The sequence below is a fragment of the Poecile atricapillus genome, chromosome 4 (assembly GCF_030490865.1).
Source record: "Poecile atricapillus isolate bPoeAtr1 chromosome 4, bPoeAtr1.hap1, whole genome shotgun sequence".
NCBI lineage: Eukaryota > Metazoa > Chordata > Aves > Passeriformes > Paridae > Poecile > Poecile atricapillus.
The window spans coordinates 66,008,394-66,020,772 of NC_081252.1; the positions used below are offsets into that span (position 1 = coordinate 66,008,394).

Below are 12,379 nucleotides of genomic sequence, written 5' to 3' on the forward strand. Positions count from 1 at the left end.
AAAAAAATGTGTGACCAGATCTAAATCTACCTTTCCCTATTTGCACCCACATCAAGTACCTTTCAGTGTGAAGTTGCTACAGCTGTAGTTTTGAGGCACATGAACATGACAAAAATGAGGGGATAAGGCAGCACTCTGCAGCAGTGTGACCACAGCCTAGTAACAGGCACAGCACTCCCCACACAGTGCCCAACCCTGACTGCAGAAACTGCATGAGGAGGGCAAAGCAGGGAAATGCCAATGATTCTGCTGCAAAAATAATGGCTTTAACTTAAACTGAAAACATGCAAGATGTGTTTGCAAAATAGCTAGTTTTAACTGTGAAAGTGGCACTTTTCACAGGGACTAAAGTTCTCATGATAACATAAATACAGGTACGAGCATTTTAACATTTTTTTTTCTTCTATAACCACTTCATAGATACTGCTATTGCAATTGTTTGAAACTTAGGTCAGAAGCTACAAGTCAATAAAAAATATTAAACAAGCCCAAGCTGGTTTATTTGGGAAGCAGGACCGATTTTTATGTCTTGTTTTTTTACATTTCTTACATCCCTGTTCTTTTTCCTGTACCAAAACTCCTAAGGCCTTGCAGTGAACCAGACCTGTCAAATTATCTGACTGAAGACAGCAAAAATTGGTGTTTTTTTTTTTTTAAAGTTTTCAGGCTGTTCCAGTTCCCCAGCTGAGTCCCCTATAGCTACGTAAATGTTCATCACAGCAGAAAAAAAAAAGACAATGTGAGAGTAGAAGCAAATAACCAAAGAAGCTGATTATGGATACTATCTTCACTGAGCTGCTGTTTCAGATTGAAAGATGAAGCTCCAGAGACAATTTAGGCTTCAACCATGCATTATACCTCCTATCTTCCTCCTGAAATAACTGCAACAGTTGCAAAATCTAAATGACCATTAAGAGGATAAATAGTAGAAGACAAAAAGAACCAGACTTTAATTTGCTCTGTCCTTAAACCAGCAACAGCAGCATCATAATGTATTATTGGCAGTGATACTGAAATAGTGATGAAGAAACAAAGTCAGAACTAACATCTAACATTTGTAAAGGCTTGGAAGTCATGTGATATATCCTATCTTTGCCAATAAACAAGGAATTATAGTGAGGGCTTTCTGAGCCATCTCTTTCCAGAAGGGATTAGTTTACACAATTTATTGCTTTTCTGTCCAATAAATCCCCTTTACCCATTCCTTCTTGGGTGCTTTGTTTTGTTTTGCATATCCAGAAAAATGAATCTGGCCTCATTGATTGCTAGAGAACATGCTGAACATTTTAGTGTGTTGTATTTGTGCAAAGATTCACCCCATTTTAATTGTACAAAAAAGGCTGTTGAACAGCTAATAAACATCATCAGTTTTCCCAGGCCATGATTATCATTAGATCCAGTTAATAATTCTTCCTCCAGAAAGACCCTTTTCTTCCCTACAAAGGCTTAAGGTAAAATGAGTTTCATTACTTTAGTTCTTCCCTTACAAAAGGTTTTATCTGCTCAACAAACAGTATGTATGTTATCAGTGGATGCAGCCGAATAAGCTCAGAACATGTTCTACAAAGACAGGCATGGTAAGCACCACTTCAGAAATACAATTATAGCTGATTTTCACTCTTCCCCATGCAGATTCAGTTGGGCATCATTTCCATCTCTGGAGAGAGGAAAGGAAAAATTTGCTACTAGTTAAAACTGGACATGACACTGGTTCACCAGCAAATCAGTGCCAATCATTTACTGATGTGCACTGAAATAATGGGTAATCTGGGACATGTTCCAGTAGCAAAGGTACATCCTTCCCCACCCCATCAAAAAAAAGAACCAAACAAACCAACAAAAGAAACCCCACACTAAAGGAAGAAAACAGAAATGCACATCAACACATAGACCAGGTCTTGCTTTATGTGTGTGTCACCTGACTCCTTATGCCTTCCACACATTTTATTGACAAGCCCCTGAAATCCCAGATACTCAGGAATTTTTTCAGCAGGTTTTTTTTTCCCCCAGCTACTACCATTTTGGGTCCTCAGTGAGCAGCATATATCAAAGAGTGCCAGAGCACTAGCAACAGGTGGACATTTCGATATTATAAAATAAAGACTGAAGCATTTGCATCCCCTGGTGGCAGTCTGATTTAATTTTGGTAATAAAACACAAAACCAGTCTAAACTCTCCAAAAGAAAAAATAGAGATCTATTTTTAACCCTTTTATGTATTGATTACACAAATTATTGCAAATGTCCTAGAGAACAAAAAATATTTTAAAATATTTTACAATAATTTTGTCTTTTTTTTTTTTTGTCAGGTTAGCTAAAGTTACAAAGATCTGCAAACACCCTGTGATTTTTGGACATTCAAATTATCAAACTATGAGAATTATTTGGAAAGTTAATTTTAGAAATGGATTTACACTGCAAAAATTCCCATATTAGTCCTGAAATCCTTTCTCTTACTAAAAACATTACACTCTGCATAAGCAGGAAACCACTTTTCAGTCAAATAACCCAGGAGATTGTTTTTTAAAGCCAGAATAGACAACTACAATCAACTACTCTGTTTTCTTACATAGCATAAATCAACAGCATTTTACAAGGAGGCTCTGGAATTTCTCCTCCATGACCTCCATTACTGCTCAGGAACTTAACTCTCTGTCCATATTGAAAATTATTAGCATAAATTTCTTGAAGCACAGGAACAAAATCAAACGTCTCTGTCAGAGATGTCAGACTCTGATCCCCACTCTGACCACATATCCTGAGTGTAACTACATGGAACCTGATTTACTAGGTGTTCATGGTAGTTGGAGCAGACTTCACAAACACATTCAATAAAACCTGGCAATGCATGTAGTGGAGACTAATACTTGTAGCCACAGCGTAAGGGAATGTTTTCTCCTCTCCACATACAAGTCTGTGCTTTCTCTAGGATAAACAAGGACGTAAGACTGCTAAATGGCCAAGGAGAGCACCTTGACAAGGCACTATCTGGTGAAATATCTCCCTGGGGATCCTGGCATTTTGCAGATCATGCAGCCCATTTTCTAGTGTAGCATGGCTGGCTGTCTCTGCAAACAAATGCAGAACTTCCTTTCCAGTCCCCATCCAGACCTCCTGAGAGCTGACATCTGCAAGCCCTGACACTTCTGACATCTCAGCATGAGCAGGAAGGTTGCAGAACAAAACTTGGTTCCCTGGTTCTTGAGAACAATGTTGGTCTGCCTCTAATCTTAGACCTCTCCAAAAAGAAAGTAGCTAAGGTAGTTCAGGAACAGGCCCCTAGAGTTTTTAGCTGAATGAGGGGTTATCTATGGATAACCTTGAGCTCCCTCATCCTTCTCTCTTAATCTGCAAGTGCTGTCTTAAGGTTTCTAATGCAGGGACTGTCTTAATGTATACTGAAGAGATATATATCCATGATTAGGGCTCTTTGGGAACTACTGTTTGAACAAAATACTATTTTTTTTTGTTAAACAACATATACAAAATAAACAGAAATGCCCTATGACTGCTTTAAATGACATATGATATCGACTAAGATAAAGGACTCCATCCAACATTAAGGTAAGAAGTCACTGGTATCACATTTAAAGGGTATTTTATGGATTATAATTTCAAACTATTCAGTTATTACCAATATTTTAAGAAATACTCCATTTTTTCCCAGTAGATAATGGGGAAATGGATTTAAAATTATGTACATTTTAAAGTCACATAACAAGCATACTCTTCCTTCCTGTGTTGCACATAAATCTATATTGCAATATAAGAATGAACAGCAGAATTTAAATACTTCTACAGAAATATGAGTAACATTTAGATTACTCAGACCCATGCTGCTGTGCCATCTGGTGGCTACTAGTCTGTAATGCAGAAGCAGGAAAAAATACCCACCGATCCTTAAACGTCCCTCTTTTCACATCTTTCTCATGGTTTTGCTCTATGAACTAATTTTGGGTTGTTTTGGGTTTTTAAAATTTATTTCTTCTGTGTCCTTAGGAAACAGAGAATCAACACAACGAGCTAAATAATCATAAAATTCCTACAACCTTCTGGAAAGTCAGTCAAAGCCATAATATTTGAAACCAGGATACTTTAAGATATCTATACTGTGTTTACTGCAATGGTCTGGTTTGAAGGACAATACATAAATATGTAACGAACTGAATCAACAGAAAGAAGCAAATTTGAGGCATAGAGAAGTGAAACCACTCTTCACCATTTAAAGTTTATGTCTTTATACAGAGCTACGTTAACTAATGCAAGAGTTTAAATAATTTTTACATAATGACTGTTTTAATGCAGAAATTGACCTCTGTTTTCTCACTGTATCTCCACCCCATCAGACACCTTTGGTTAGTAAAGTAGACAGAGAAAGGCCCTTGGAGTCCATGACTAAAGAAACAGAGCCAAGTACATTTCTATTTCAACTGTACATGACTAAAGAAACGGAGCCAAGTATTTAATTCAACTGTACACACATAATACAGAAGAAAGTAACTAGTCTTCTCTTTCTTGGCTGCAGTCTAGAAATCCCATAGTCAAAACAAGATACATAGTTTCTCCCTTCAGACTCATTAATCTTAATCTTTACTGAAAATAAACCTTGTCTGGGGACCACCACTAACTTTCCTGTGGGCTGGAAATCAACAGAAAAAATAATTAGTCTTACACCCAGATGGGTGCAGAGGCTGATAAAGTTCTTTGCTCAGAACTTGCTAGATATTTTTTTTTTCCATTATTATTGTTGAAGAGTCTATAACTGCAAGACTGCTTGGGGATATTCACAGAATATCAGGAGCATTTCACATTTTAAAGAGTGAGAAAGGCTGAAAGGCCATTTATTCAGATAGAAAATACTGGAATTCAAGATCTTTCAGTCTGGGGTCTTTTTCTAGAAATATCAACAATTCTAAACCACTAGTAAACACTTCAGAAGTAAAGACAGAACAGATATAGGGGGATCTTTGCCCCACTACATTGTGATATAACCTAGAATGTTTTCTCTTTCAAATGTAATGACTTACCCATTATCCAACCCATTCTGCCCAAGCTTCTTTCCTACATCACCTACCATCACACCTGGCATTGGTAGGAGAGTTTTTGTGTCTCGAATCTGTAGAGAAGTAAAACAAAACATTTTAGTAATGGAACAATGAAAGTTACTGGCTGATTTTTTCAAAGGTTGAAAGTATTCCCAACTTGTACCCTGCTGCTAATGATAATGAGATCTCACTGTTTCTTTCAAGCACATAATCCTGGATATAACTTGTACTTGTGCATCCTCTCATTCAGGACATAGATACTTTAATTAAAATTACTTTGAAAGATTACACTAATTGCACCGCTGTACTAAATATCCCTTAACACTGATGACGTCTCTCATCAGACTAGCACTGAAACCTCCTTCAGGTGTACACAGACACAGCGGAAACAAATGGAATTTTTATGTAACAATCAGCTTTGAGGTATTCCCCAATTCTGTAATAAACTTTGTTCAGTCTGCAACTAGTTCATTTCACTACATACAAGTCTTTTATTGCACCAACATATTTTCTGATGCCTTCAATCGTTTAAAATTATTTCTGTGGTGGAAGTTTGCAGATTTCATGCAGATCAGCCTGCAGCACTGGCAGACACAAATCATTTGATGCCCTGTGCAAGACTTTCAGCACCTCATACATAGCATACAGATGAATTCTAACTATATAAGTACCATGGTGGTCTAGAGACTTTTCAGCTCTTTTGTATTTTCAAAAGTCTTTGCAGAAAACTGACAGTATAAAACTAGCTCTACAACCTTTATAAAATCAGTGAACATTTAAAAAAGGTATCCTGGTTACAACTGCAATAAACTGTGAAGGTATTATATAAAGAATCAGCTGGTCAAATATAAATTTATATTTGACCAGCTTTAATTTGAACCCACTCTTCCCCAAAAGAATAAAAGGATTAGCAAATTTCCACCCTACCTGTACAACAAAGGAATGTAATCCTTGGCACTGTCCATCAGGGGTATAGAGTTGGGCATACAAAACTGTATGAGTGGCATGTTTCCCCATATTACCGACCCAGAACTTTGCAGCTTCAAAGTCAGGTGTATTGATGACAAATTCCTGTAATCAGAAAAGGAACAGAAAATTATGTAAATAATAAAAATCAGGTCACAGCTATTATTTTTTCATCACCCTGGCAATGTTTTGAAAATATTCATTAACTGCAAGGATTTTATTCTGTACTGCACCCCAGCACCTGAGATCTCTCTTATTGTGTTCTACTTTGGAGAGAACACATGCATTAAGGAAAAAGTTTAGAGTTTAAAAAGCTCATTGCCTCATTATAAAGCCTGAAACTCAGCTTTTTTAGTTGCTAATTTAAGCAGTCAAAAAAACAGAAAAGCAGGACTTTTCCATGGGCTGGGAAGCATTTCCTAGGTCTTAGGTTAAACTGAGCTCAAGTTCAAGCAAAGAACTGAGAGAGCTGTTTCAGCTGTGAGAGCTGAAGCCTGTGCAGTGACCAACTCCTTACACAGTTCTGAATGGAAAGAAAGCCTGGCTGACAGTGTGTGTCAGGAACTAACCTGAGTGCTAGGATCAAATGTGGCCGTAGTCCGTATGCCTTTGGTGTTAGTTCCATGGCTGAGTTCAGTCAGAGCAAAACATCCAAAAATCTAAATAAGGAGATACAGAGCACAACTCAAGACCACCTTATTACATTAATTAAAACTGCAAGACTTTCAAATTATTTCAAATTCAGCTACTGGAGAATAACTTGACGAAAACCCCCCAAAACAAAACAGGAAGTGATAAAGAGCAACAAAAGAAGCACAAAGCTCAGTTTAAGCGCACTCAGAATATTTACCTTGAAAAGTCAAAGGGGGTTTGGCCAGACAGTGAACACTGCCCACATGGCCTACACTGGAGAAACTATTTAGGATTGGCACTTTTGTATCAGACACGCTGTATTTATTCTGCGGAGTACTTGGTCCCAAGTCCCCACTGAACTCCATGTGGCATTTCTTTGGCATTAAGAAATTCTTATTTTCCATTTTATAGTGTTAGAATGGAATTTTTATGGCAACACGTCATGGTTAAGAGTATTCTAGTCTTAAACTACTCAGGACAGAACCTAAACTGGTGTAAGGTCATCTATTTGACATTACATGCCTTTTGGGAAAAGTTCCCAAATTTTGTCTGATGTTAACTTCAACAGCCTAAAACACATCCAGGAAGTGGTTTATGAGCTAGTAGTGAGGACAGTCAGAGCTCAATGCCTGAATGTGCTCCATGGTATTTTCTTTTGCCATTTAGAGATACCTAGGTATGTGAAGAGATCAGAAATTACACAAAACTGCAAATAGTGACACAGTTATAATAGTGTCCATTTCTCACAAATTATTAGAAAAAATTACCTCCATGCTATAAGCTTGCTTCAAGATGTGTACAAATCTCTTAGAAGCACTCATAACTGAAGATCCAAATACCTGTAAAAAGAGAATAATGAATGAAATCAGTGCTCTGTGATGAAAAGCACAAATTGCACATGATTTTTAATAGTGATGTCCAATAAAGAGACCAGGGAAAGTGGGCTGCATAGTAAACAATAATTAAACTATAGCTGGGGGAGGTTAGTCAGGATTTGATCTTGTCAATGCCCCTTTACAGATGACTGATCTTGTCCCAGCTCTAACCTGTTCAAGCCTTCATTGCAAATGCTGAAAAATTCTTTCCACTTGTCATAAGTGATGTTCCCTTGAGCAAAGGAAAACTTCAAGACTACCTTAGTTCATTTTATTGCAAACAGATTGGGAACTGAAGGTAGCTGCTTCAAGATCAAACAAGAATGCTGATTTGAAAGCTACCTTCAGTTTTCCTACATAGGTATTCACACAATAAAACTCTAATTCCTAGATGCTCCCCAGCTATGTGAACATTAATAATTAATTTATTAATTATTATTGAAACTGATAATATTTGACCAGCTATATTGAGCATTCTTTGTGAGAGATCCATCTGGGAAAAAACTGATTAATCGAATACAGCCACTGATGTCAGTGAGAAGTTTTGAACTGCTTTCCATTACTTCTGGGTTCTCCCCTTCATTAAGACACTGGGGCTTAGAGCAGGTAACTTTCTGATACCTGCAAATCTTTAGCAACACCAACAACCAAGTTCTTTGGCTGCCCTAGAGAGGAGGCAGAGGAGTAAACAAAAGAAGGCATCAAAATTTTTTCTGCATCTCTGTCTGTACTGCGTTACCTTTACTTTCCAGGTGGGATTCCAGTTGAGACAGAGGTTTAACAACAAAGATTACCCACAGCTCTCTGACTCTTCTAAACAGTTAAAACTTAATACCATTTTTGAAAAGAAAGGATGAGGAAAATATCAAGTTTTAATAAAACAGGCATAAAGCAACAGAATTATGGTATTAGAACTTACTTAAATACAAACATACGCCACTATAACCCGTGAAGTGTACTTACACCACCATGTAAGACAAACTGGAGACACGGAGACCAATCGTACATTCCTATACAGAGCAGCATATTAAAAAGCCTTAATGGGTTCTCCATCATCTCTTGATGAGTAAAAAAGTCATACTCAAAGAGCCTTTTACAGCGCAGGAATGTCACCTCCTGATATTTTTCACGGCACAAATCTTCTCCAGGATGGTGTGCAAAGAGAGGGTCATTTTCCAGAGCAGAGAAGATTCTGTTCTTGGAGAGGAAAAAACCGACATGAGAATATTAACCTAAAAGCATTAACAAAAGCAGTTAACTTTCTTCTAGAGTAACACTGGATCTCAAACTACAGTCATTTGCTGGAAGGTATAAACCTATAAACCAAAAATTCCAGAGAATTAAAAAATACATTTAAATGGCCTGTCATATACAGCACTTGCAGCTAAATTTTATGACATCTTCTTCACCATTAAATGATTCATTGATTAATTCTGAATCCACAAGAACAGTATGGTCAAACTTGTTTTGTGCAGCAGCTTCACTGTCTCAATATATGAAGCTGCTGGCAGAATCTAAGGGGAAAAAGTCCCTCAGTCTGAGGATAAAGGTAAAACTCCAGGGCTTAGAGTTTCAGTTAGAAATATGCAATGATGGTAAAGCCATTAAGCTACCACAACTGCTCTGTTCCCAGATGAAAGCAAAAAAAGGCTCCATTTAATGGAACCATCATATGCCTTCAATGTGGGGATGTGCATCTTTTAATGTTGTCATTTGGATCCTTTTTGTATTAGATAATATATTATGGCACCTTGTTTATACCAGAGCTGTGTCTTCAAGATATCCACATCTTAATTGTCTTTCACATAAGAAGGAAGAAACCCAGACCTCCTGTGCTTTCCTTTGAAAAGCAGTCATTCCCTTTCTCTGTGTAAACAACTCTACATGCTCACACAGCTTTGAAACTCCTTCAGACACAGAGAACTTGTGTTTTTTTCTGTGCTCTAACACACACCAGTCAGATACAGAACCAGGCCTTTTTGATTCCTCTGACCTACCGGCTAGGATTTTTATAATTATGGTGAAGATTCAAGATTAGCTTAAATCCATACAAATCTAGATCACCTTCCAAAAGCTTGCCCTTTGTCCTCCCATATATCTCTAAGTCATGCATTTCCTCACCATCTCTTGTGCTGCAGTTAATCTCTTTTTTTTTGGTAGAGCTAGCTTTTGGCCAGGTTCAAATGCTAATCTCCAAGTGCAATGCCACATAAGCATTAATGCAAACACAGAACATCGTTGGAAATTAGGTCAAAGACAGACCTAATGACAGGCTTGAACTTAGCTCTGCATAAGTAACTTGCAAAACCATAGGGTCTATGATTTAATGCAAACAGTAAAGAAGTATAGTATAGTATAGTTCTCAGTCTGAAATAAACACTCAGGTTCAGAAATGTAGCACCTGCTGGTCTCCCCTGTAGTGATGTTCAGTAATTAAACTAGTCTTATGAGACAACAGAGTAGATTGCTTAAAATTTCAGCTCTGTTCTGAAAATAGGCTGTGCAAATCAAATTTTTTCATGCTCCATATTTACAAAATATTATTAACTATAATTTAGGTAATGTAGTTAAAGTATTATTAGCTAGAATATTTTTTTTTTAAAAAACATACTTACTTCCACTGATACCTCCACAATTAAAACATGCTTACAATTCTTGCAAAATTTACCTTCAGCTGGATGATATCTTCACCATCTATGAACATTGCCATCTCCTTCCAGTTGAAGGAAGCTTTGTCACGATATCTGGAAAGCGGGCCTTTAGGGAAATCTGGCAGCAAACTATCCCATGAGTTTTGGTTGCCAGTCACTTCTTTCTGATTCAGTGTGGATGCCATTGTTAGCTAAACTGTAGCAAACAAGATAAAACACAAACTGAAGCACCACAGATGTATGGGTTTGCTTTTTTTTAATTATTAAAATAAATTAAAAGAGTTGTTAATTAAATTCATGATGAACTTGTTTAAAAGTATGAGTGTGATAAAAAGGGGGTGATCAAAGTCCCAGGAGAGAAAATACCATGTCTTAAACAACAAATGGAGAAAGGCCCCATGAAGTCTGCTGGCTACTTGAGTGCATCTCTGGGTCAGGTAAGAGTACTACAAAACTGCACCGACCCTGCAGAATTTCCCTGTCAGTAGGTACAACTGCACTGGTTCAGGAGAGGAGAATCCTGCTTTTCATTAGAACTCAGCCCAGAGAAGTAGAGGCTGAGCCTCTGCTGCTTCCAGAAGCTGCTGCTGGAGAGCCCTCTGCTGCTCACAGTACACCCAGCAGTTCCTGCCACCACAGAGACAGCAGAGATCTCTGCTGTGCTTGGAGGGTGCAAAAACCACAGGACAGGGCAGCAGAAGCTGGACACAATTTAACAAGACTGGCTGAAAGAAGCAACTCAAAGGTATACCTAGGACATCCTGGCCCAGGGCTGGCCAAAGGCTCAGTACAGACCTTGAACATAATGAAGTACAGAAACTACTTCAGCAGTCTGCTTTTTCCCCCTCATAATCTTGATATATCTCCTTGATACCTCTCTTCTCTTTCAGCCTTATCCTTTCATGGAAGTCATCCCCTAGTTCTGAACAGTACAAACAGAGTAGAGAGAACAGAAGTACAGTATTTATGCTTGTGACTTCCAAATCAGTTCAAGGAAGATGCAGCTCCAGTATTGAGCAACAGTTTCGAAAAGAAGAAAAAAAAAAAAGAAAAGACATTGTGAAAGTGTTTCAACCTCCAGCCGAATAAACAGATTATACACTTCGAAATGGAAAATAGGTAAATCAGGCAGCAGTTTTAAGCTTTCACCCATAGAAGAGAAAAAAAAATACATTATAATATTGCAGCTATTATATTTAACTTTATTTATATTGCAAATCAGTGATGTTACCCAAATAAGAAAACCTAAGAGTTCATAAAAAAAACCATTCTGTACTTAAAATATATTACAAATTGTCAGACTTCATGCAATGTTTTAATATAACTTGGCTCAGTCAACAGTTTCAAAACTAATTAAAAAATGAAAAGAGGTGGTTACAATAGAAAAGTAACAACAGACTGCTCTAAAGAATAACTTCAGTGTTAATTTCAGCCTTGCTCTGAAATTTTGAAGGTGGAAGTTAAAACCACATTATTTTCAATTTGCAAAGAACTGCTGCAGTTTCACTGCAAAATGTTGAGTTGGAAAACCTTTTTCAGTGAAAAGTGCTCCTGCTAGGAATTCAAATTCATACCCGGGCACCAAAAAAGTGTCATAAATCACAAGGGCTAAAGTCAGTTCGCAGGCTACTATTCTCAACTATCTTGCATAACAAATAACACAGCTCAGACACTTGGTGGTTGTCAAGAACAATGATACTGTACCCTTATGGCTAAGAGTATATAAGTAGTGTTTTATTTTATTTTATTTTCTAGTGGCTCTGCATTGCCGAGCAATCTGCTGCCGGCAGTCGTCCAGAGTAGGACAACTCCGGGCAGGGTAAAGGACAGCCCCGGGCAGGGTAAAGGACAGCCCCGGGCAGGGCCTCGCTTCTGCTCAGACAGGGCAAAAGCAGACTACAAATGTACTGTTATTTGCTAAAAAAAGTGTACCGAGATGTCTCCCTGTTGGGCCGGGCTGCCTGTCCAGTGTCAGACAGCCGTCCCGGTCTGGATTTTGCTCTCAGGAGGCGTTTTCATACAGCTGTTCTGCACCCGCTGTCAGAGGGGCACAGACCTTCCCCCGCCAGAGCCGCACATGCGGTGACGACCCTCCAGCCTCACGCCCTGCTGGGAGCTGGCGGCTCCCCGTGTTTTCAGCCGCAGGACGGCACCGCAGCGATCCCTCGCGGCACCTGGAGCCTCAGAGCCGGAGGCCGGGGCGAGGGGAC

The 12,379-nt window shown here is 38.4% G+C and overlaps 1 protein-coding gene across 5 annotated transcripts in view; it reads right to left on the reverse strand.

Moving 5' to 3' along the window:
• ACOX3 (acyl-CoA oxidase 3, pristanoyl) overlaps window positions 1-12,379 on the reverse strand; it is a 31,443-nt gene that overhangs the window by 18,913 nt on the left and 151 nt on the right. The window contains exons 1-7 of one of the 5 annotated variants that reach the window (XR_009277556.1): window positions 12,226-12,372; window positions 10,187-10,365; window positions 8,482-8,715; window positions 7,411-7,482; window positions 6,580-6,669; window positions 5,972-6,115; window positions 5,027-5,115 (exon numbers count right to left, since the gene is read on the reverse strand). Coding sequence is in view for 4 of the 5 variants with exons in the window: in XM_058837828.1 (XP_058693811.1) it covers window positions 5,027-5,115; window positions 5,972-6,115; window positions 6,580-6,669; window positions 7,411-7,482; window positions 8,482-8,715; window positions 10,187-10,354 (797 nt within the window). In the remaining variant the exon portion in view is untranslated. Of the gene's footprint in view, window positions 1-5,026; window positions 5,116-5,971; window positions 6,116-6,579; window positions 6,670-7,410; window positions 7,483-8,481; window positions 8,716-10,186; window positions 10,366-12,101; window positions 12,373-12,379 lie in introns of those variants that run through there. The other 4 variants (XM_058837828.1, XM_058837830.1, XM_058837829.1 and 1 more) reach the window with 4 other exon arrangements.